General features: G+C 40.8%; 1 protein-coding gene across 1 annotated transcript in view; it reads left to right on the top strand.

The window, feature by feature from the left end:
* Positions 1 to 26,517, top strand: part of GLP1R (glucagon like peptide 1 receptor) — a 103,392-nt gene that overhangs the window by 54,091 nt on the left and 22,784 nt on the right. The window contains exon 10 of the mRNA XM_048504992.1: positions 22,018 to 22,078. Coding sequence (XP_048360949.1) covers positions 22,018 to 22,078 — 61 coding nt within the window. The remainder of the gene's footprint in view (positions 1 to 22,017; positions 22,079 to 26,517) is intronic.

The raw sequence follows: 26,517 nt of genomic DNA, 5'->3' as shown, positions 1-26,517 counted from the left end.
TACTTTCTGAATGAATTGCTTAGTTGAAATAAACTGCAATCTATGTGTCACTTATAAAGTCTTTATTACCATTGCCTAATCATTATGGCTTGTAACACAAACTTCCTACTTAATTTGCATACTCCTCCCTCCTTGAATAGCATACAGCATATTGAGAGAGATGCCATCTAATTTATTTAAGGGGAAAGTGAATGGAGAGTGGGCATGCGTTATCTGATGGGCACTAGACGAGAAGTAGTTTATAGAAAAGTTTCTGCATGTCTTAATTTTTCATATTACTAACGCTTTATTTTAGCTGGATGGATTGTTGTGGGTAGTTTTCTGCATGTTCAAGAGTATATAGAAAGAAGTCCACTGCATAGGTATATTTTCTCTGCCTCAAATGTGAGATGAAAAGAGAAAAGTGTGCCTGTGTCTGACCCTCTAATTGTACGGGAAGAAATAAGATAGCTATTTAAAAGCAGTCTAGAATGCTCTGAGGAACAAGTCTTGTTCTGTGTAACCTTGTGCCATTTCCTAGCCTGGGCAAATGTGTTCTATCAAGACTTGGTTAAGGTATATGAACACGTGAAACTGTGTTATATTGGGTCATCTAGCTAAGTATTATCAACTCAGCCTAGTAACAGCTTTTCAAGGTCTCAGGTAGAGTTCTTTTACATCACTGATCCTTTTAACTTGAGATGCAAAGGATTAAACCTTGGATTTTCTGCACAGATGTTCTTCTACAGAGTTATAGCTTCTCTCATGTAACTAACACAGATATTTATGAATTTGGAATAATTTAAAATATTCTATGCTACCTCTTCAGAGCCCTGCTCAAGGTTGCTTACAGTTATAAATCACAGTATTAAAACATAAACAACCTAAAAACTATCTGTAAAACAGAAGCAGACCACTGAAAAGTTAAGATAAAACTGTGAGTTAAAAGCCCAGGTGAAAAGATTTCAGCCTAGTGCCTAAAAGAAAATAAAGTAGGTGCTAGGCAAGCCTCAAAAAGAAGAGTTTGGATTTATATCCCCCTTTCTTTCCTGTAAAAAGGCTCAAAGTGGCTTACAAACTCCTTCCTTTCCTTTCCCCACAATAGACACCTTGTGAGGTTAGGAGGGGCTGAGAGAGTTCTGAAGAACTGTGACTACCCCAAGGTCACACAGCAGGCTTCATGTTTAAGAGTGGGGAACAAATCTAGTTCACCAGATAAGAGTCCACTGCTTATGTAAAGGAGTGGGGAATCAAACTCAGGTTTTTCAGATTATAGTCCACTGTTCTTAACCACTATGCCATGGGAGAGTGTGTATTTCCTCAAGTCTAAAGACCAGTGCACAAAGTGCAGGCTTGAGAAGTAGATTTTAATTGGCGGGAAGATGTCCTTCAGGTACCCTGGTTCCAAGATGTTTAAGGCTGTAAATGTGAAGAACCAGCAGTTTATATTGTGCCCAGAAGCAGATAAGTAACCAGTTCGAAAATTCCTGTAACCAACCCCTCATAGCAGTGACGTAGGTATCGATTTTATGGGGGGGGGTTTTCAGAGGCGAGGACATGCCCCCACCTGCCTCTGGGGGCGTGGCCATGTCTTCCCAAGCCCCGCCCCCAGGCTAATTGCTTATAAAAGCAGCTCTCTGAGGCAAGGGATGGCAGACTCCCATGACCCGCCTGCCCTGCTTCCCCCACCGGCTGGGCTCCCAGCTGGCAGCCCCCTCTCTCTCCCCTCCAGGCAGAGGAGTAGCTAGGGAAAATGGAGCTCAGTGCAAAATGTGAGGTTTGCGCACCCCCCCATGGGCGACTGCTGTGATGCTGGAATCCACCCCCAAACAGCATCACTTTCAATGGTGTTTAAATTAGGGAGCCCACATTCTCCTTTTAAATCCACCTTAAAGAGAGAATCTGAGGTCCCCAGATAAAACAGTATTGAAAGTGATGCTGTTTTGGGGTGGGTTCTCTCCCACCCTGAAACAACATCACTTTCAATGTTTAAACTGGGGCCCTCAGATTCTCCCTTTAAATCCATGCCGAGGGGGGTGGATTTAAAAAGAGAATCTGGGAAAATTTGGGGGGGGTGCCTGCTGTCAGCGGTACAATTGTTAAGCTAGCAGCATCAAACTATCAGGGTATCTTTGGGAGACTCTCCTGATGATACCACCCAGGTTTGGTGAAGTTTGATTCAGGGGGTCCAAAATTATGGACTCTCAAATGTGTAGCTCCCATCTCCTATTAGCTTCCATTGGAAGCAAGGGGGGATGGAGGCACCTGCTTTGGGAGTCCATAACTTTGTACCCCATAGACCAACCTTTGCCAAACTGGGGTGGTATCAGCAGCAGACTATCCTGATGATACCACCTAGGTTTAGTGAAGTTTGATTTAGGGGGTCCAAAGATATGGACCCTCAAATGGGTAGACCCATCTACTATTAGCTTCCATTGGAAACAATGGAGGATGGAGGCACCCGCTTTGGGAGTCCATAACCGTGTACCCCCTGGACCAACCTTTGCCAAACCAGGGTAGTGTCAGCAGAAGACTATCCTGATGATACCGCCTAGGTTTAGTGAAGTTTGATTCAGGGGGTCCAAAGATATGGACCCTCAAATGGTAGACCCATCTACTATTAGACTAGTAGACCCATCTACTACATTGGAAACAATGGGGGATGGGGCACCCCTTTTGGGGGTCCATAATTTTGGACACCCTGTACCAAACTTCACCAAACTTCACCAAACTTGGCTGGTATCATCAGGAGTCTCACCTGACGATAGCCTGAAATTTTGGTGCTGCTAGCCTAAAAACTGTGCCCCCTGCAGACCAAAAACCGAAAAAACACTTTAAAAATACAAAAACCCACAAACAGGGGGCAGAGCTTTGGACATGCAATGGGGGGGGGGGTCTGAATCCAAGAACCGTCCTTATCTACGTCCTTGCCTGATAGTAGCCTGGCTGCCACATTTGCAACCAACTGAAGTTTTTGAACAGTTTTCAAAGGTAGTCCCACATAAAATTAATTATAGCAATACAGCTTGAATGTGTTCAGAGCATGGAATGCTGTGGCCAGATCACACTTCTCAAGGAATGGCTGTAACTGGTTAACCAGCTGAACCTAATAAAAAGACACTACATTCCGTGAAGGATACCTGATCCTCCAGCCATAGGCCAGGACTGCTAGCACCCTTAAGCTACAAACCTGCTTCTTCAGGGAGAATCCAACCTTCTCTAGAAAAGGTTTCACAGTTCCAGAGCAGCTTCTCCATTGACCAGCAGACTTCAGTGGATTAAGCTGTGGTTTTTTGTTCCTCAGCCATCTTGTTATTTCCTCAAGGCACCTATTCAGGACTTCCACAGACCCATATGGATTAGCTGTTCAGGAGAAATAAAGCTGGTAGTCATCCACATATTGGTGGCCTCTCACTCCAAATCCCCAGATGACCTGCTTGTTCTACTTGTCTCTTTACCCTGCTATATTCCATTATTTCTGTATTCTGGAGATTTTATGGAATACCTAACCTATTATAGCATTTGTCTGAGATCTTGACTGAGACTCTGACAAAATTTGAAAAACCCAGGATGCAAATGTTATAATGGGGAATGAAGTATTAAACTATTTTCCTTTCTATAGGGTTATGTCAGATGTTTCCTATTTACTGTTACATGGTCATAAAGGAGAAGGTACAGATGTCAACCCCCACCCTTGTGCAGCTTCTTCAGGCAGGATAAATGGCAATTTCGAGTAGTTAACTCAGGTTAGCAAAATGGCTGAATAGCACTTCCAGAGAGACTCGGTTACCTTAAGAATTTTATTGTCCAGACTATTCTTGCTTAAACTAGCAAAAGATTTTTTTCTGAGTATTCTTTTTAACGTAAAAAGATTGGATTCAGGAGAAACAGAAAATGTTTATTTACCAGATTACAAGTGTATGGACAGAGAACAACACAGTAGCCAAAGCTGTCTTCCTTATTCATTTTCCTTTCAATATATCATGCTTTCTTTTCCCTCATAGAATCCTCACCTAAGAAACTAATTTCAATTTTTCCAACTACATTACTTGACTACCAAATGCATCTAGCCTTGGATCTCAATTGAGACTTTTCAGTTGTTATCTAGTAAAAAAAACCCCAGTGTTATCAAGTAAAAACAAGTCATTTTGTTCTTCATAAGGCTAGAACTGTCAGAGCCAAAACTCAGCGTTTATCAGATTAGCTTGTATTTGTCACACACCACTACTATTTCAGTGATCAAATCAGCAATGCTACATCATGGACAGAGGCGTAGCAGGTGAAAATGGCACCTGCAGCATGACTGGCTCCCCACACCACCTCCTGCCCAGCTCCCCGTGCCCCTGCCCACATGCCCCACTTAGGCCAGGGCTTGGCGGCAGGTGGCTCAGATGGGTGGCTCAGGCCTGAGCCACCCAGCACCGAGCCCTGCTCTCCCTGGCCTCCCTAGGGAGGGTAGGAGCCAGCCTGCAAGGAGGCCAGAGAGGGCAGAAGCCAGCCGGCTGTGACAGTGTCCACCTGAGCTGCCCACTGCTTAACCCTGCCCTCCCTGTAGAGGGCAGGAGCCAGCCTGCCATCATGGCGCCCACCTGAGCTGCCCACCTGAGTTGCCCGCCTGGGGAGGGCAGGAGCTAGCCTTCAGGGAGGCCAAGGAGGACAGGAGCCAGCCTGCCACCATGGCACTCACCTGAGCTGCCCGCCGCCGAGCCCTGTTCTCCCTGGGGAAGGCAGGAGCAGACCTGATTCTGGCTAGAAGTCTGTATGTGATCACATTTGATTTTCATTTAATCAGATTACATTGCATAATTGTACTTGTGATAAACTTTAAACTTTTGGATTCTTAGGATGCAGAGCTTAGTTTTGTACTTAGTGAGGAAAAATTACAGAATTGTAAACTTCAGACTTTATGGGGCTGCTTATCAAACATCTTCATCAATATTTTTCTTGCATCCACACACATTTAATCCTTTCCCAACTTTGCAGTTATAGTCCCAGTGTACTCCTGTCACATACTGGGGGTGATTGTTCAGTAGCTAATGAAATGTCCAGACAATAAGATTAAAAGATGTGTTTTCAACCAAAAACCATCCTTTACACATTTTCCATTCAAAACACATTTGAAGTGGTTTCTCACAGAGGGGAAGGAAAGGCACGGTCTGTGGGTTTCTTCATTCCTGTTTTTCTGAAAATTTCAGCAAAGTAAAAAGCTAAATGGTAAACTTTTTTAAAAGATGCTTCAGCCAAACATTAGCAAATGAAGAGTGGGTGGGTAGAAGTTTACTAGAATGTGCTCCCTAAAGGCTGCCATAGATTTGAGTTTTCCTTTCAATATAGATAAGTTTGTGATTTTCAAACAAAAGCTATTTAGATATTCTGCACATTGTTTCTGTACTCTGCTTTTTAAAATCCATTTCCATTTGCTCCAAGGAATAGTTCCCCAAAACAAACCCAGAGGTTTAATGGGGCTGTTAACTTAAAGTGTGAAAAGAGTCCTTATGGGGCATGGATATTGTTTATTCTTAAATTTTATTTAATTTCTACCCTGCATCTTTCCTGTCAAAGCCAGGCTCAGGATGACCATATGGCCCTTTTCAGGACATGGGGAGACTTTTGTGTATATTTTGGGGTTTTATTTTTACTTAATAAATTTTATAGATTTTTATTCTAGCAATACACTCAAGGCAGTATACAATAAAATGTAAAACCTAGTAATAAAAGATGGAGAAAAATGAGCAAATTCATAGTAAAAGTAGTACCATCCACTCCTTCAACTTTAACTTGACCTTTATGCTCGCTTTATAGAAACAGGCACCTTCATGGCCAATTATAAGAAGGGTGTTATGGGCACATTCTGACCCTTCGTTAGTCCTATAATCCTCAGGTGCACTGGATGATCTGCTTAGTATCTTCCCTTTGCAGATGCCAGGTTGACACTTTTTAAGGATGTTTAATTTCTTCAGCTTTTTGTAATGCCCTCCAATTTCCTTCTGGAATGGACATTAAGTTAATAGATGTATTTCCTTGGATTCCCCCTCAATTCACACATATGTGTTTGTATTTTGTATTGGAGTCATCTATGTCAAATATGTGTTTAGGAAGTAACATTCTCTTATGTCTCAACTGGTTAAGCATTGAGACATCACTGGAAAAATCATGACATAATAGCATCTGATGTCACATTTGAAGGGCTCTCATCACCATTAGTATTTAGCTGCTGTGACAGTGTATAGAAAAAGACTTGCTGTTAATAAGTTCAATGGATGCACATTAGAGCAAATACTCCTACCTCCACACTGTTGGCTGTAAACTATTCTGGACAGAGATCTTGGCCATTATAGAAAGCTCACTGAAAACATTAAGCCAGTGTGCGTCAGCAGTTAAATAGCCAAATGCAGTGCTCATAAAAGATTTGAAAATAAAAACAGTATTCTGAAACCATTATGTAAATTGGTTTGCGTACATGGGTGCCTCTAAAGCAAGAACGTCCAGCTTGTATCATTCTGAAGGCAACTTTTATGTGTTTACTAATTCAGGAGGCCTCAATTGTGACATGAACCACAGAAAAGCATTTGTTTACAACTTTTATATTTTTTAAAAGAAACCATTCTCTGTTTTTTCTCCCAGTGCATGCTTTCTGTTCCCTGTACTTCTACAGTTATCTGGACTTCTGTGCTGATCTTCCTCCTTTTGAGTTCAGACTGTAACTCTGTACACCAGTATAAATGTGACCACATTTTATCTTATTTCTGTCCACATGACTTGCTGAAGTTCCAATATCTTCCTTTACTCTGCACAACCATCTCTATAACTTACCCTTCCCCTTTAAGTCTCAGGAGTTTTTTTTCTCCAGCCTTGCTTTTTATCTTTTCTACTTCATTTTGAATTCACCAGCTGTTGCAGAACATTTCTGATTCCTGGCATTCTATACCAATGAAAGTCTCAGATTCAGACACACAGTTGCATGTACAGACCTAAGTACTGCCATGCCTATCTAAGTTTAAAGTCAAGAAGAACGATAAGTTAATGTAGACATTCTCCCTTTTTTAAAGTTGGGCCTTAAATCTTTCTACATAAGCCTCAAACAGCTGTAAACAGATATTTCAAATTCTCCTAGAGCTACTGGTAGATATTTAAAAGGTTCCATTGACCTTAATTCAGAGCAGTTATGGTTAATGTGATATATGTTGTTAGGTCACCTAGTTGCAGGAGGAACACAACAGAACTAGAGAAGGTACTGTGAATGGAAAGATGCTTTTCCTTTATGAAAGGTTTAAGCATAGAAAACTTAACTGAGGTGAGTAACATGAGAGTTTAATGGCAGGCTATAAAATACATTTGTGATGCGGCAAATGTTCTTAAAGGAAAAACGTGATGCACTAGCTCTAAGAATACAGGAACCTGGGATCTACCTTTTGGAATAGGTATCATCTTAGAAAAATGTATGTTGTTTGTTGGCCAGATTTACTACCTTGGGAATGAGAATTCAAGGCAGGACATAATAGTTATATGTATATACTTAATATAACATAGCAAAGCCAATTAAAAACAGCTTTAAAAGTCTATTTTGAGAAAAGAAGAGGTACACCTGCAGGAAAGATAAAGCATTGAATGAAAACATTAACTGAAGAATTCATTGCTTTTATGTATTCTAGATACAGTGTGTGTGTGTGTGTGTGTTTAAGAATTAAGTACTTTTATGGAAAATTTATCTGTGACTGCTGCCTGTTGTGGCTAAAACTTCTCCATCTTCAATGTCTATAAATATTTCTGACTAAACACAGACAAGAAGCGAGGAGTCTGTAAGTTTCTCTAAAACAGGAACCAGGTAGAGAGAAAGTGTGTATGTATGTGTCAAGCTGTATGTGTATATCTAGACACAGAGGACTTATGGCCACCCAGTAGGGTTTTCAATTCAAGAGACTGACAGAGGTGTTTTGCCATTGCCTTCCACTGCATAGTGACCCTGGTATTCCTTGATGGTTTCTCATCCAAATACCAGGCAGGATTGACTCTGCTTAGTTTCTAAGATCTGCCAAGATCAGGCTAGCCTAGGCCATCCAAGCCATGGCAATCCAGGAAATATCTTTTATTGAAACTAATGAAAATAGCAACACATTGTGAAAGCTTCTGAGATCTCCTGGGCTCTTTATCATGTGGATGTTAAAAAAGGAGAGGTGAGCAAAGAAGCCGTTGTTGTAAGCCCCCCACCATACACACACCCCATCCTGTTTTAAATAGAACAGTCTTTCAGATGCCTCTGTTTAGGTATGGGTTGGGTGTTAAACTGCAGACTTGAAGCCTTCAGTTTAAAGCTGGATCCAGCAAAGCTGAGTCCTGTATTGGACAGGCCTGCCCCAGTCCTAACTCCATGTGGAGTTTGGAGCAAGGCAAGCTTATGTTGCGCCAGTGTTCAACTGCCCTCCTGGGGCAGGACGAGTCCATGCTGGCCATACAAGGCAGAATACAGTGGCTTATTGTTGGAGAACATAGTTATGAATAAGAAGGGAAAAGAGATCCTTGTCTTTCTCCTGACATACAAGTGGGAACAGCCATGTTTCCTCCTGGATTCAGAAGAGTTAGGTTGATAATTCTAGTATGCCCATCAACTACTTATGTTCCTTATGCAGCACTGCTGGGAAACAGTGCCTTACATCCTGCCAAAAAAATCCCCTGCAGGAAATCATTCAATCAGTAGAAAATTACATTCTTGGCCCCACCCTGAGACTCAAATGTCCTCTAAAATGTTGTCCTGGAGGATAGAGGGCCCGTAGGAACAGCATGGAAATCAGGTCAGCACCAAAAATCCTCCATAAAATCCATCCCAGTATGTAATACTGGTATGTAATACTGGGAGAAGAAAGACAGTGCAGAGAAGGTTTACATCCCTAGATGTCATGAAATAAATGGCGACAGGAACCAAGAGTTGTGAATCAAATTACTGAGTATTTATTTTCTTCCCATTGGAAGTTCTCTGTTTTTCCCCTTCTATGGGATTCTCATCTTACTATAGAATTGAGCAGCATGTTCCTGATGAACCAGAAAAAGCAAAGGCAGGATTAATTTTCTAAAGGCCATTGTATTTTATTTTCTTTGCACAATGGGCTTTATTGCTAGTTATGCATAAAAAGGGAAATATTAAACTGACAGAAGTTCATTATACTGTTTATAATAGGCATTGTGCTTTATTTATTTATTATTTATTATTTGGTTTTCTATACCTCCCTATCCCCAGGGGGCTCTGGGCAGTGTACAACATAAAATTTCACCATAAGTACAATCAAATAAAGGGAGCAAAAGCTAGTTACAGATAAATAAATTAACATTATACAAGCTCCATTAATTATATAATAGAATTACTAAAATCCTTTTAAAATCCCCTTAAAATAGCAGTTAGTACAATAGAAGGCGTCCTCCTTTAGATGTTCAAATACAAACTCTGATTAAAAACAAGGCAAATAGGAAGAACAGTGGTCATGGTAGTGGTCAAAAGAGCATACAAATACTATAGACTTGTTCTTATGTTTCAAAATATAGACTTTACATAGCAAAATGCCCCCTGCTGCTGTTCTGGGTGGTCAGAGGCCTGTTAGAATTTGGCCTGAACTGATTGGTGGCTTATTGTGACTATTTTGCTCAACACTTTGCAGAGAAAATCCCTCACATCCATTGTGACTTGGGGTCTACATTAGCTGCAACAGGTCCTGATTGTTCCAGGTTTCCAACTTTTCCAGTTGTTTGGGATATTTTTCAGTTTCATTCAGTCTGACGATATGAACAGCATTGCTAGATGTTTGAGGCAAATGACTGCCTCAAATTGTATGACCCTTGCCCTTTTAAAAACCTTCTAGGGCAGTTGATAACTTAGTGCAAGAAACAGTTGATGCCTCTTTAAGAGAGTGGGTAATAGTGGTAGTCTTGAAATGGGCTGTGGTGCATCCACTACTAAAAAAAAAAGCTAACCATGACTGCCAGGAAAACATGCTAACCTTATATTTTCTAATTCCATTCCAACAGAATAGGGTGGCTTCATATCTGCATTTTTAACAAATCCCAATCAAAGAACAGCACTTATACTTTCTCAGTTCAATATCTTCCTGTCTGCCATATTATGTGGCAGATTTAGCGCCATAGAAATTAACAAAAGGTTTTGTACTTGTAACAAATTATTTTGTTGCCCCAAGTATGCAAAAATTAGATCTAAATACCCCAGTTTGATTCCTGTATTACCAGATGAAATGTCAGACTCAACTAGACTTCTTTTCTTGTTATTGTCTGAGAATTGGTACCAGTAGTTAATTTTTATTAGAAGTTTTTATTAGAAGTTTTACAGAATCAATAGGGTTTTTTGTCTTTTTCTTCATTTTGTATCTTTAATATGTATGTATGTATATGTATGTGTACATATATGTGTGTGTATAGCTTTTATGTTACAATTACAGTTATTCTTATTTAATTTTATGCCAATAAAGACTAATTAATTTTTTAAAATTAAAAAGCCTTCTCCTTGACCCAAGAGAGCTTAGTAATTATCGATCAAATCTCAGATGTTCTATTCTTGAGCAGGGTGATTGAATGAATGGTAGCTGGAAGACTTCAAGGATTCCTGGATGAAGCAGATTGGATCTTTTCCAGTCTGGTTTCAGATTGGCTGTGGGACTGAAACAGCCTTGGTTACCCTGATGGATGACAGAGGTTGCCATGGGAGATGGACAGAGGAAGTAGAATTCTGCTGATTTTTCTGGGTCTCTCAGTTGCTTTCAATACCATTCATCATGGGATCCTCCTTGATTACTTTACAGCATTGAATTCTATAAGGCTCATTCCGCACATGCAGAATAATGCACTTTCAAACTGCTTTCAGTGCTCTTTGAAGCTGTGCGGAACAGCAAAATCCACTTGCAAACAGTTGTGAAAGTGGTCTGAAAACGCATTATTTTGCGTGTGCGGAAGGGGCCTTAGATTCTATTTACAGCATTGACCATTTTGTGGCAGTTCCAGTCTTACCTGGAAGGTAGGTTTCAAATGGTGGTACACCACCTTGTCCTATATGCTTTTCAACAACTACGCTAAAATTCTGGGTGAAGTCACTAGGAGATTTTGGTTGGCCTGTTATCAATATGCAGATAGAAATTCTGTCTTGCACTTCTGGCTGATACTAGGAAAGCCATTGAAACCCTGACCTGATGGTTAGAGCCAGTTTTGGAGTGAATGGCTGTTAATAAAAGTAAAGTTTAATCTTGAGAAGACAGATGTCTGGCTGGCTGGTGAGGGGAAGGTTTGACCCAGAGATTTTACTCGGTCTGGATGGTGTTGCACTCCCCTTAAAGGAACAGGTTTCTTGTCTGCTGGTGCTCTTGGACCTAGGCCTATTGCTGAATAATTCATTTTGTGCAATCTGTCTTGAGTCCCAGTGAGAAAGGTGGACTATAAATGATGTAAATAAATGAAATAAGTTCACGGCAGCTGTGACCAGGGGTACCTTTTACTAGATTATATTGTTCAACCAACTTCAACATTTCCCAGGGAGAAAGATCTAACCACTGTGATGCATGCCTCCTTCCATTTGTATAGAATACTGCAACTAGGATATTGATTGCCATGGATTAAAAGAGCCATATTACTCCAGTCTTTGCCTATCTACACTGGGACCCAGTTTGTTTCTGTGCTAGTGTTGACCTTTAAAACACAATGTGGCTGGGACCACCGTACCTGAAGGACTGTCTGCTCCCATGCATATCTACCCAACAATTATGATCCTCTGATGAGACCCTGTTTTTATGATGTGCTTCTTATAATGTTAGCTGCCTTATTGGCTCCAAAAAGGGCAGAGTATAGATTTTGTAAATAAATCTAGCTGATGACTTTATCCAGTCTGTGAAGGCACAAAATTCATTGTTGAGCTTCCAAATCTGTTTGGGGAATGATAGATTTCAACTGAATTCATCAATGTATCTATAAGTAATTGAATCTGAAACCATTTACATTAACATCTAGAAACATTGGTGAAACAGTGTTTGAGTAATGACAGAGTGGTGTTAACATTCCAACAGACATTGTTGTGACACAACAATAAGATTTCTTTTAAAAGTTAATAAAAATTTCAGTGCCTTATTCCACAGTATTTTTCTATCCAGTTGTGCTGGTAGCAAGGAAACTGCCATTCACAAAGAAAGTAGCATAATTTCCCGCTGTGCTTGAGATAATGTAGCTTTTCTCTGTTTTCATTTATTTGTGTCCTGGGCCTAGTATAGCTTGTTGGCAACTATAGTGGAATGTTAAGATATCTGGAAAAGATCCAGGAGGGATCTTCATAAAAGAAAGAGTAGGTACGTTTTCCCTTATGCTATTTGCCTGTGACCTCTTGACTCTTCTTGTTGATGTGAAAGATTTGTCATAAATATTAATACATACTATAGTGTTACCTTTTTAATAGGGAATACTATGTTTTAGATGAATTGTTGAACCATTTTTGAACTATTAATTGTTTGTGCAAAGGACAGTATCCCAAGATATCATTTTTTCTGGATAAGGAAGATGTCACCTGTATTGTTGAACGCTTTCATGGCCAGAATCCACTTTTTTTGGAGAAGGGGTTTCTGATCTGTGTGGCCGAGCTCTGGTAGTATTTGCTCCTAATGTTTTGCCTGCACCTATGCTGGCATCTTCAGAGGTATGTAACAACGAGATGTGCCTCTCTTTGTGGTATCAGCTGCCTGACAAATCCAGGGGTGCTATGAGTATTCTCTCAACTGAGGATGCACAGTGGGATTTTAGCAAGCGTATTTTACTTCTGAAAGGTCTATGATTGGCTGAAGAATCACCAGTTTCTTGACTGTAAGAACATGTTTCAGTCTTAGAATATTGCCTGGAGGTAAATAAAGGAGCAGATGTTAAGAGAATCTCCTATACACATTAATTAGATTTGTCAAAGTAACATGGAGAAACTCTGACAACTGCAGGTGTGTACTTAAGATGATACTTGTATTTATTTGATTTTCAGTAGCTCAGTCTTATCCTGTGTATTCCGTTGATATGAACCCCGGTCATTTTGAAAATCTATATTTTTTCAGGGTGTCTGGTTTCATGCCTAACATGCTCAACAAGAGCTTGTCTCCAGAAGTATAAAATTAAGAATTTAAGCTAGTTAATTAGCTTGTATACAGGATCACAATTAATCTTTTGTCTACCCTAGCTCTGGTTGTACGAATGTAGAAAAGACTTTTAGTTGGTCAGTCCTCTGCAACGTGGTTTAAAAAAAGAATGAACAGGTAAATTTACTGATGGGGAATGGGGACCTGGCATTGATGTTTCTAAATTAATAATCTGGCAAAGTCAGTTGCTTGCAACATCAGATGTATAGCCTCCATGACATATTAAGTAATTCTGTAGCTTTAAACTGTGACATCTCATCAGAGTTCTGTGGTATAAAAGTCTGAAAAACCCCCAGAATAATTGAACTCAGAACTACTAAAATATGAGCCCTAAGTGTTTATTTCATCACCACTGACTTCTGAGAACCATTTTCTGTAGTATCTGACACAAAATGCAATGACTTTTTCTTACCTTCTTTTTGTATCTTAACTCAGTAACATAAGTCAGTTAATTGGTCTACTGCCAAACACAGCATGTCCAATGTTCTCTCTTCCTTGATGTAAAATCATAAGCTGCCGTGCAAAGCATCTTTTGGGATTCTGTTACTTACTGACACCCCCCCCCCCCAGCCATGATTCTCTGGAATTCCATGCAGTTGAAAGGTCCTGAGCAACTAAAGGTATGGCAGTGCACCATCTTGTATGTATAAAAAAAGGTCCTCATCACAGTTATTTGTTACTACTCTGCATCTCCAGATGACAGAACCAGCTGCTCATGGAAAAGTTGTCACACACTTTAACTAAGGTGACCAGATGGTCACCTTTGTGAACTGGGACGGGGGGTAGGCGGTCACGCGCGCACATGCGCGCGCAGTTGCAGGAGCACACTGTTTTCTGGGGCGCTGCTGTTTCCCACCCTGTCACAGGGGGGAAAACGGCAGCGCCCCAGAAGGCCGTGCTCCTGCAGCCACGCGCACGGGAGGCTGCCGCACTGCCTTGTGCCCCAAAAGGCAGTGTGGCAGCCTCCCCAAAATCGGGACAATTGAAATAACCCCCCGGGACGCGGGACAAATTGTTTGAAGGCGGGACTGTCCCACCAAAAGCGGGACGTCTGGTCAGCCTAACTTTAACCAAGAATAGGCTTGGAGATTCGGATGCAACAAATACCAGATTCGGCCTGAATCTGGGCAAATTCAGCTGAATATGCCCTGCCTGAATATGAAGGAATCCAAATGGAAGGTATTTGGTTTTTTTTGGGGGGGGGGTATTTTTGGTGTTTTTTAATGTTTCAGCCTCCATGGGGCGCATTTTTAAAGCTAGTGGCATCAAAATTTCAGGATATCATCTGGAAACTGTCCTGATGACACCAATCAAGTTTGGTAAATTTTGGTTCAAGGGGGCCAAAATTATGGGCCCCCAAAGGGGATGCCCCCATTATTTCCAATGAAAGCTGACAGGAGAGGGGGCTCAGTATCAACCTCTTGCACTCAATTCTCCAAATCTGAAAGTCTAGTCCTTCCCACAAATTGTATTCTGACGTTTCAACAGGAGAAGCTTTATTTTACCCAGATGGTTCCCTTGCCACTCTGGAACTGCATTGCTACCTCCAAGATGCAGGTTCAGATTACATATGAACTTTTTCTACTTCCTCCCTTAACATTTCGCTTCCTCTCCCCAGGCTCTTTCATCTTAGTTGAAATTCCTTGCTGCTGTCTCCCTTGCATCCAGATCTTGCTTGGAGAAACCTCAACTCTCTACCCTGGCCTCCTCATTCTTCATCTGTGACACCCTGTTCCTGTCTGCCTCCCATTCTCTTGTTCTGTTTCTTGGGAACATTATACATGTGTTACATCATGGGAGGGCTCAGTTGTTGGATTAGCCATGGGAAGATGCATCTCTTAAAACCGGTTAGCTTTTACTAGGAAATGGAAAAAGTTTTATGTCTTATTATTTCCCAGCTTGCTTGATATATATTTTCCCAACTTTGGTATTATTTGTTACATTGCCTTTGTTTATTTTTATTTGTTTAATTAAAATATTGATTAGCTACTTTTCTCCTGTGCAGAACTTAAGGCAGCTTACAATATAAACAAAACTTTCTAAAACCCATAAAATTCAGTTTAAAAAATCCAATAAGAACTACCAATAATAAAAACTAAATCAAAATACAGTTCTAAATAAAGCTGTCTTTAGCTGCCTCTGGAAGATCAATAACAAGGGTGCAAGGCACACCTTTCTGGAGAGGTTGTTCCACAATAGTTGGGCTGCCATCTTAATTCCTGGGCAGGAACATATGGGAGAAGACGGTGCTTCAAATATCCTGGTCCCAAGCCATGTAGGGCTTTAAAGGACAAAAACAACACCTTGAATTGGGCTTGGGAATGGTTCAGTAGCCAGTGTAATTGCTGTAGTATTGGGGACATAAGCTCTTCTGACCAATAGTCTAGCTCAGGGGTAGGGAACCTGCGGCTCTCCAGATGTTCAGGAACTACAATTCCCATCAGCCCCTACCAGCATGGCCAATTGGCCATGCTGACAGAGGCTGATGGGAATTGTAGTTCCTGAACATCTGGAGAGCCGCAGGTTCCCTACCCCTGGTCTAGCTGCAGCTTCTGAACATTCTTCAAGGATAGCTACAAAAAAGCATATTGCAGTAGTCCCTTCTTGATTTAGCTATGGCATGGATCATTGTGGCTAGATCTGACTGAAGTAGGAATGGACAATTTTATTTATTTATTTATTTATTTATTTATTTATTTATTCATTTGTTTATTTGTTTATTTATTTATTTATTTAATCAATCTGGAACTGGGCAAATGTCTGCTGAGCCACAGCAGCCACTTGGTTTTTTAAAGTTACTACAATGCCAAGCAGCACTCCAGAGCTGTAAATTTGGCTTTTCAAGGAGAGTATAACCCCATCCAAGATGGGGGAGATCTGAAGTCCCTGGTCTGCCTTTCTACTAACCCAGAGAACCTCTGTCTTGTCAGGATTAAGTTTCTCCTTGTTCATCCTCATCCAACCCATTACTACTACAACTACCAGTTCAGAACATCAATAGCATCTTCAAAATTAGGTGCAAAAGATAGGTAGAGCAAGGTATCTGCACATTGGTGACATCGCAGCCTTCTGATGAGGTACTTCTACTCTCCTTGCATGCTGTTTCTTTTATCAGATCTAGTTCAGTTTTAAGTTACTGCCTTTCTCCTTCTCTACCCTGTCTCCACCAAAGTTCACCTGAGATATTTCTCTTGCATTGTATAGAAGGATGTAGATCCCTTGCCTTTGGATTGGTAGGTATATATGTGAAGGCCACACATATAATTTCCTTTGTCCCTTGGTAATCTATCTCGGCATGATTACTTACCCAAAACTAAATAAACCCAGGAGAGCTGACTTTCATCCCAGCATCTCTTGTAACTTTTCCTGCAGCATCAGGGAGGCAATAGCACTTAAGACTGTAATTGGAGGGGTGTGAAGGAGAACAGTGCCAAACCCACATGAGTATACTTGCATACTGTTAAGATTATGTTTAGTTTGTTGAGATGATTTACAAATATTCAGTCAAATGGAGCTGGTGAATCTTTCAGCTGCCTTTCTCAAATCTAGATATAGAATGTTATGAAATACTCTCATGGCTTCCTCAAAGGATGGTATGAAAGAAAAAGTACTATTGTTTATATGCTTGTTTATTGGGGAAGAGTAGCTGCTACCTCTTGGATCATTTCTCTTTTCTGTGTATTGTTGAAGGCTTTCATGGCCAGATTCAACTGGTTGTGATGGGTTTTCTGGGCTGTGTGGCCATGGTCTGGTAGATCTTGTTCCTCAGGAACAAGATCTACCAGACCACGGCCACACAGCCCGGAAAACCCACCACAACCATTTCTCTTTTCCCTGGCAACAAGCTATATTTGAAAGATCAGTTTTCTAACTAGTGTTCTGATCTGATAGGGATTGTTGGTATATCATGAGAACATGGTAGCCATGATATTATCATAGTTTGATACCACCTCCATATGTGTTGACAGTCTTTCTTTTTTACTGGAATATTTTTGTCATGATGTGAAACCTTGTGTTACTGTCCCCATGGTGCATCTTCTGATGTGCTGATGCATATTATAAGAAAATGAAGTCTCTTCATGAAGGGGCTTTTTTCATAAGATGGCTACTGCCTGATTCAGGCCTTTTTGTCAGAAGGTTGTCTGAGTGATAATGAATGGTGTACTCAGTATGATTTAACTTCTGAAGGTCAGCCAAAGGGCTGGAGTAAGACCAAAGCACACTGTAATGGAAGACTAATACAAGACAACTTGACTGCAAAATCTGTTTTCATGAAACCCTAAGGGAACTATGAAATTAAATTACATAGGAGATGCAAAAGATAACAAAATTTTGACTTTGCTGTAAATCACAAGAAGTGTCAATACAAATTGAACTGAACATATTGTAAATAATTAGGTTTAGTAGAATTAAGTAACAGCCTATGGCAATCTTCTTTAAATTGCTAAACAAGACTTCAGAATTGTAAGGCATACTTGTTCCCATGGAGAGAATTGATGCCAGACTTTAATAATACTATCACCAGCTTGTCCTGAAAGAAGACTGTAACTACATTGGAAGTAAAACCCTTCTGTGGCAGTTTTATGGACTTCTTAATTCTAAACAGTGAATTGGAGACTCTGTTGTTGTTTTTTAAAAAAATAAACAGAAAAAAAACAGAAAATGAGAACATAAGAGCCTGGCTGCATCAGACCAGTGGTCCATTTAGTCCAGCATCTTGTCCCACACAGTGACCAGCACAATAGAAATTACACTGAAGAAGGCTTGCAGCAACTACTGTCTATTTTCAGATAATGTCTTGTTAAAAGTATGTGTCCAAATCCATAAACATCAACACTGAAAAAATCCTGTGTAATACAAAGCAAAGATCCTGTGTAATACAATGAAAATCCACTAAGTTAACTGGAACTGGGATGTGTACCGGTCTCATACAAGTGTCAAGGCTAGTGGCACCTGTAAATATAATAAATCAGAAAATTGTACAGTAAGACATAATATGTACAGTCATGTGGTCAAATAGATAAACACATGTTCTCAAGGCACTTACATAAATTTCATATGTCTGTGCTTCCAAAATATACAATAGTTTGTATGAACGGCAAATGATTTCAAATTTACAATAAACATACTTTTACATGATTTGTAAAACAGTCTCCTGATGGTACCACCCAGGTTTGGTGAAATTTGGTTCAGGGGGACCCTCAAAATCGTAGCCCCATCTACTATTAGCTCCCATTGGATGGAGGATGGGGCACCCACTTTGAGGGTCCATAGCTTTCGACCCCCTGAACCAAAATTCACCAAACCTGGGTGGTATCAGTGGGAGACTATTCTGATGATACCACTTAGGTTTAGTGAAGTTTGGGTGAGGGGGTCCAAAGTTATGGACCCTCAAAGTGTAGTCCTATCTACTATTAGTTCCCATTGCAAACAATGGGAGATGGGGTGCCCTCTGTGGGGGTCCATACCTTTGGACCCCCTAAACCCAAATTACCCAAACCTGGGAGGTATCAGCAGGAGACTATCCTGATGATACCACCTAGGTTTAGTGAAGTTTGGTTCAAGGAGTCCAAAGTTATGGACCCTCAAAGGGTAACCCCATTAACTATTAGTTCCCATTGGAAACAATGAGGGATGGGGTGCCCCTTTTGAGGGTCCATACCTTTGGACCCCCTAAATCCAAATTCCCCAAACTTGGCTGGTATTATCAGTAGTGTCACCTGATGATAGTCTGAAATTTTGGTGCTTCTAGCCTGAAAACTGCATCCCCTGCTGGCCAACAAAGTAAAAAGACTAAAAATACCAAAAAATGAAGAAATGAACCCAAATTTTTCTGCACCCCCCACGTGATCAAATGGTGGGCACCTGGGACATTTGTCCCCACATGTCCCCATGGTATCTACACCCCTGACTGGCACCACATTACAGAAATGTTATAATGTTAGTGGTTATCACTGCACATCTGTTTGTGCTAGAGCCCTTCGGAGATGAGGCAACCTATAAAATTTAAATAAATAAATAAATAAATCTTGTTCTATTTGAACCTTGGTGACTCATTTAGCACATTTTAGAGCCTTCACAGAGTAGTGGTTAAGAGTGAAGAACTGGGTGTGATTCTCTGCTCCTTCAGATGAGCAGCAGACTCGAATCTAGTGAACTAGGTGTCTAATGTATTGTCGAAGGCTTTCATGGCCAGATTCAACTGGTTGATGTGAGTTTTCCGGGTTGTGTGGCCGTGGTCTGGTAGATCTTGTTCCTAACATTACGCCTGCATCTATGGCTGGCAACTTCAGAGGTGTATCACAGAGGCTCCTTCCGCACATGCAGAATAACGCACTTTCAAACTGCTTTCAGTGCTCTTTGAAGCTGTGCGGAATAGCAAAATCCACTTGCAAACAGTTGTGAAAGTGGTTTGAAAATGCATTATTTTGCATGTGCGGAAGGGGCCAGAGAGAAGTCAGACTTCTCTCTGGGACATAGCTCTGAAGATGCCAGCCACAGATGCTGGCGAAACATTAGAAACGAGACCTACAGCCACACAGCCTGGAAAACTCACAACTAGTGAACTAGATTTGTTTCCCCACTCCTTTACATGAAGCCTGCTGGGTGACATTGGGCAAGTCACAGTTCTCTCTCAGATCCACTTACCTCACAAGATGCCTGTTGTGGGGAAAGAAAAGGAGGGTGATTGTAAGCTGCTTTGAGACACCTTAAAGTAGGGTATAAAATCCAACTCTTCTTATGGCTGGCTTGTATAAGTAATTAAAACAGCTTTAATTCCTTGCAAAGCCAAGAAAATAAAATTCAAAGTAATTGTAAATGTTTCCTTGGATTAAAGACACACCTAGTTTTCAAAATGATCTATAATGGGACATAAAATACATTTTCTTACCATCGCAGTGTATGAAATCGGTTATTATGAATCATTTCACTTGGTAGCTTTGAAGTCTTTCTGGGACATCAGCAGAGTCAACCTGTAATGTCTTGCAAGCTGTCTTCCTCATTGTTTAACTTACTGTTCTTCTAATTAGATCCTTCTCGTCTTCATTTTGTTGGAACCTCTTCTCTGTTCATCCTAAGCAAAAAGTGGCATACCATGCTTTGTTTTTATAATGACCAACTTCTCTGGTATCTGGAAAACACACTATAACTAAATGTTGAAATGGTATTATAGAGGCTTTCAGACTGCTTACTGAAATTTCCAACTACACGGCTTACTCCCCCCCACTCCACTCCACTCCCACATATTCCTGTGCTGAATATTCAAACAACAACAGAGCTTTTACTTACTGCATTTGTTACTATGAAATCCTTTATACATACAGACATTTTCTATACATTTTCAACTGTACCATCTGCAGAAAGATGCAATGAGGCTATATCAGTTGAAAGTCAGTAAAAACTTTTGTTAACTGAATAGACTCCTTGGTGAAAGTTGCACTTGTTGCTAAACATCCACTGGTTTCAAACTTCAATCACTTTGGAGTAAATACAAAATAAAAACTCAAAGTAAGACAAACTAGATAAGGTTGTTCTGACTGCTTATGTTTTTCTGATTGGTTGGTTGGTTGGTTGGTTGGTTGGTTGGTTGGTTGGTTGGTTGGTTGGTTGGTTGGTTGCACTTACATCCCACCAATCTCCCACAGGACTCAGGGCAACTCCCAATAAAAGGTTATTATGAGGGGTTTTTTTCATGCTTTTCTTAAAAAGTAAAGTTGAAGACCATGTACCTGAGGTACCCTCTGTAGTTGTGTTTACAAAGTAATTTTAAATTAACCAGTGTGCTCTGGCTGTGTAGGAACACATTATTTAAAATTATTCTGTCTTGTTAAAATGGCATCCCCGCCAGATTAGGCAGAGGTTGGGAGGTGTAATTGTTTCAGACCTCAGAAATGCTCTTCTAGGATCCCTAGTTTCATCAACTAGTCCCCGGTCTGAAAGACATCCAGCTGGCCTCTACTAGGGCCAGGGCTTTTACAGCCCTGTCCGCGCTCTGGTGGAACAGGCTCCCAAAAGAGACCAGGGCTCTGCGGGATTTACAAGCTTTCCGCAGGGCCTGTAAAATGGACCTGTTCAGCCAGGCATTTGGCCAGCCGGGTTGATTGAATCCCCATTCGATCCTGGCCTCTGGAGGGGCTTGGGGGAGGGGGAGCGGTTTTATCACCATCTTTTACAGCTGAAGTTCTCTAGAAATTCTGTCGGTGTTTTAAATGGTTTTAAATTATAATAGTTTTAATGGTTTATAATTATGTTGTGCACGGCCATGAGCCCTTTGGAGGAGGACGGTTAAGAAATCGAAAATATAAATTAAAAAAAATCTAGTTCATCCAAGCAAGCCATCTAGTTCATCCAAGCAAGCCATCCAAGCAAGCATTATTTTCACTTTTATACAGCCCCTTTTCAGTCCCTTAAAACTGGCAGTATCATTTTAGCATTCAGCATAGCATGAGGATGTTGAAAAAGGGGGTGAGTGAGCATATCATATCTATAGAACATTTTTCTAAATCAGAAATCAGTCATTATGTATTTTTTGATGTACACAAGTTGTTTTTTCTTCCCTGAGTAACCTTTTCTAATGTTAGGCAATTTGTTATGCATAGCACCTGCTTAGCAAAATAATTATTGGAATGTGACACTTGGACTGACATCTCTAATTAAACTACCAGCATGAATACATGTAGGACTGAATTTAATACTTTGATCTAATTTTGAAAATTTGGTTTAAAGATAATCAAGTTTGGGATGTTTTTCAGGCCTAGAAGGTGGTGGTTTGTAGGCAATGTCCAATCTTCTGTTGACTAAAGAAGTCCTACATTGTGTGAATCTTGAATCATCTTTTATTTTTTGGTCTCATTGTCTCTGCATATCTTGTTTCCTCTTTTCCTAGGTGTACCAATGCTGTTTGTTATCCTCTGGGGAACTGTCAAGTACCTTTATGAAGATGAGGGGTTGGTTCAGTTCCAATTCTTAGCTCGTCTCTTGTTATTTGTGGGAGGGTGCCCGTTTTCCTTCAGCTTTATGGCTTTGGCAGTGGCTGTTACATTGACATGCTATGCATTTACTTGTGTTGCAACCTAGCCTTGAAGTCGATGGTGTCTCACATTTTAAAGCCTCACATTATACATTTCAGCAAAATTAGTATGCAGAAGCTTTTGCTGGGCAGCTTCTTTTTGCATGTCTAAATGTATGTTTCTTTGGGACAGTATACTTGTTGAATCCTCTCCATGATGCTGTGTATTGTAGATGTGATCACACCAGATCAGACTGTCATACAACTTAATTTGAATATCAGTCTTTCCATACAACTAAACCTTCTGAGATTCCTGATACTGAGATTTGGCTGTGGGTTGGAAGAAGTGTGTACTCTGTGTTGTATGAATAAGACTGCGGGCAACTGAAAAACTGTGGGAGTGGGGTTTCCCCTGAGTGTTACCAGCTGTGGAGTGGCCCTAAAGGATGACTTCAGAGTCGGTCACCACTTCATTGAGATACCCAGGCCAATGGCTCTGCCTGGATAGAGTGGCTAAGTAACAGCAGTGAAAAAGGAAGAGCCTTTTTGTGTTTGTTGTTTTATTTTTAACAATTGTGCCTAGAGAATTAGGTTGGGAAAGTATGTGTGAGCTACTATCAGTCGTATATCGGCCAACTGGAGATGTTGTTGGAGCCAGACATGCCAAGAAAAGGTAAGGGGGAGGAGGTAGATGTTAATTATCTATCTGTAATGCTGGTTTTTCTGTTGGTGATTAGGGTGGTCTTATCAATAAGTTCTAAATATATTGAATGCCAGGTTGGTTCTCATTCGGGATTTTATCTTGAATGAAAAGGCCAGTTATCAGAGCATGTCATTGACTTCAGATGCCAGACATTAGATGTCTTAGTTGTTTTAAGTGCACTGGCCAGTGCTTTCATGTTGTCTGTGCTGGTTTGATTTTTTGTTTGTTGTAAAAATCTGACCTATTTCATCTGCTGCAAGACCTTAAAAGCAAATAACATCCATAATTTTTATTTATCTATTACTTTATTACATTTTCTCAATTTTATTGCTACTAATTCCAGTGTTGCTTGATTGTATTTATACTTTTGCTTGATTGTATTTTATACTTTTTAATCCTGTAGGCTTTTTAAAAAAATCATGCTTATAATGTGTGTTGTACATCTCTGGAACTATGATGCAAGAATCATTTAAATGTTTTTCACCTTACTCAAAGTTGACTCACCTATCCAACTATTCACAATTTAATAAACCTATTGATTTAAATGTTTTTTAATTTGGCACAGGATTGCTGTATGGCAGCCTGATTCTGTGATCATGCACAATAACTGTTGGTCTTTTCTTCACACAATACACTAATTGTGTTAGATTAATAGATGCAATGCGAAGTGCTCCTTTTTCTGTTTAGTATTCTGTGCCCTTTTATCATTCTTCATCCATCTTGATTCTCCATCATGGTCCCATTGGTGTAGAGGTGAATTTGTGGTGTTCCCAAATGGCTGCCCATGTATTCCTAGTATGGAATTGGTGGCCTAGCTAGTCAAAACCATCTCTTGACATCTACCTTGTCAGAAGGTCAGGGCTATTACTTTCTACAAGAGGAGGAGGAGGAGGAGGAGGAGGAGGAGTTTGGATTTATACCCTTCCTATATCTCCTGTGAAGAGACTCAGAGGTGCTTAAAAACTCCTTTACCTTCCTCTTCCCACAACAGACACCTTGTGAGGTAGGCAGGGCTGAAAGAGTTGTGCAGTACTGTGACTAGCCCAAGGTCATGCAGCAGGAATGTAGAAGTGGGGGAAACAAATCTGGTTCACCAGTTAAGACTCCACTGCTCATGTGTAGGAGTGGAGTATCAAACCCAGTTCTCCAGATTAGAGTGCTCTTGACCACTACACCATGCTGGCTCTCGGGATAGGGATACATACTTTTATTTCTTCTGGGTAAAGAACTCTGCTGATTTGGATAGTCCCAGATTTGGAAGGACCCCAGCCACTCTTCCCCTGTTGCCCCAGGCACCATTTTATCCTTTTTGACATTACATCGTATGTACCAATTGATATTGCATCAATGCAGGTAGGCTAGTATTACAGTACATAATTTAATATAGTACATTCACAAACAAGGATTCATTGGGCAGTTTTTCAGAGGGTAGGGAGAGCCAGAAATGTGATAACCATTCATAATCCACTGTATAATACCATTTCATATTAATGTCTGTGCACAAGTACGTTGTTTGTTGCATCTGATTCTTATTGCAAATAAAACTTGGTCCCAAAAAACAGGGGGGAAAGGGGGAAAGGCAAGAATGTAGAAATTAGGAGGAGAGGGGTGATGTGGTGAGGTGAGGGATAAAAAAAATACCAAAGCAAGCACCAGAGCTTGGGTAACTGCACAAGGGGCATAGATAATAGCCCCTTTTTGGCAGGAAAGAAAATTTGTTTTAAGTATGATTGCCCTGTGAATGACGTTAGCTTGGAAACAATTCAGCATAAAATAGTGCGGTAAATGCGTTTTCAGATATATTGGAGAAAAATCTTGGAAATGTTTCTGGAAGTTTCCAGGATGATCTCCCTAGGAGATGAAGCAAAGTATTTGCAGACAATGTATGCAAAACAGCACATCAAGTTGAGTCGGGTTCAGTTTACATCTACTGGATGAACTCAAAAGTACCGCTAATGGGTACAAGGGGTATCCCATGTTTCCAGGTGCATGCCGTTTCATCATGTGTGGGGGTGCCGGGAGCCCCCCAACACATGATGAAACAGCGTGAGCCTGAACCACATGCCGCTGAGTCCCGCCCCCTCCCAGCCTCCCTGCAGGTCAACTCCTGCCCTCCCCAGGTCCTGGGGAGGGCAGAAGGTGGCCTGCAGGGAAGCGGGGGGCGGGGCTCAGCAGTGTGTGGCTCAGGCTCACGCTGTTTCATCACAATTTAGTCCCAGTATGGCATTGCTCAAAAGTATTTTAATGAATATGAAAATGTCACATGAGAATTTTCCATCTTTGCAGTATGCAAAAGAAAATCCTGAAAGTGCAGTCCTGGATTTCAGAAGTTTCTGTTTAGAAAATTGTGTGAATGGTACATGAACTATATAACTTTCTTGTGTATATTCATATTACTTTTTTAATTTTCAGGATGTTTTTTGTTTGTATGGTAATTTTCTTGTTTAAAGCCAATTTAAAGTAAACAAGAGTTCAGTCACCATGACTGAAGCCAAATAAATAAATAAATATCTGATCCCTAGAACAGAGAGCACTAGTTTTGCTGTAGACCAGCTCTCATGCCAGAGGCATAGTTGGTTTTCGCCTGTCGGGAAAATGCATTTGACTGCTTTCAAAGCTGACTTATTTTCTATTAAACAAAATCTGCATTTCCTGCTCTCAGCAGATTGTAACAGGCAGTTTTGGACATCTGAATCTTGTATAAGTACTTGTAAAATTGTACAATAAAACATTATTTTTCTTTTTCATAGTAGTCAAGATTTTCTCAGATCTTAGTCATGGCCATTTTCACTCATGAGTTAACAATTTTAGTATTGTGCCTCTGTGATAATACATTAGATATGTAGCAGGCTACAAATTGCATTTTTGACTCTAACATCTCCTTTAGGGGGGATATTGGGAAATAAAATACAGGCCACAGTGCTTCAAAGCAGCTTACAGACTAGAGCAGGGGTAGGGAACCTGCGTCTCGAGAACCGCATGCGGCTCTTCTGCACTTGCACTGTGGCTCCACGAGCCGAGCCGACGGCCCCATCCTTGCCGGCCTGCAGGCAGCAGGGCAGGAGCACCAACTGCCCACGGTCGGCTGGGCCGCGCCACGGGCTTCCCCTCTCGCCCGCCCCATTGGAACGGGGCGGGCGCTTTCCCGGCGGCCGGCGAGGCCGAGCCGCTGGCTTCATCCTTGTCTGCCCTGCAGGCAGCAGGGCGGGCAGGGCATGCGCTTCTCAGAATGAGCAGAGTAAAAGGTAAAAAACCCCTATATATATATATATATAGTGTTATCTTTATTTTAAATGTCAAAAATTATTTGCGGCTCTAAGTGTTTTCTTTTCCCATGGAAAACGGGTCCAAATGGCTTGGAGTGTTAAAGGTTCCCTACCCCTGGACTAGAGTATGGAAGATGGTAGCAATCCAGAAATTCAGCAACAAAAATTGTAAATAGGCCAATGAGTTTCTTCACTTAATTTGTGTAGAATAGAATATTGGGCAAAGTTGTCGTATATTAGGGTGTTGTGGGTTTCCGGGTTGTATGGATCCTCTGAAGATGCCAGCCATAGATGCAGGTGAAATTTCAGGAGAAAATGCTACTGGAACATGGCCATACAACCCAAAAAACCCACAACAACCTAGTGATTCCGGCCATGAAAGCCTTCAACCATGCATTGGTCTTATTT

This window comes from Sphaerodactylus townsendi, linkage group LG01 (assembly GCF_021028975.2).
Source record: "Sphaerodactylus townsendi isolate TG3544 linkage group LG01, MPM_Stown_v2.3, whole genome shotgun sequence".
Taxonomy (NCBI): domain Eukaryota; kingdom Metazoa; phylum Chordata; class Lepidosauria; order Squamata; family Sphaerodactylidae; genus Sphaerodactylus; species Sphaerodactylus townsendi.
This window is presented reverse-complemented; position numbering and strand designations above follow the sequence as displayed.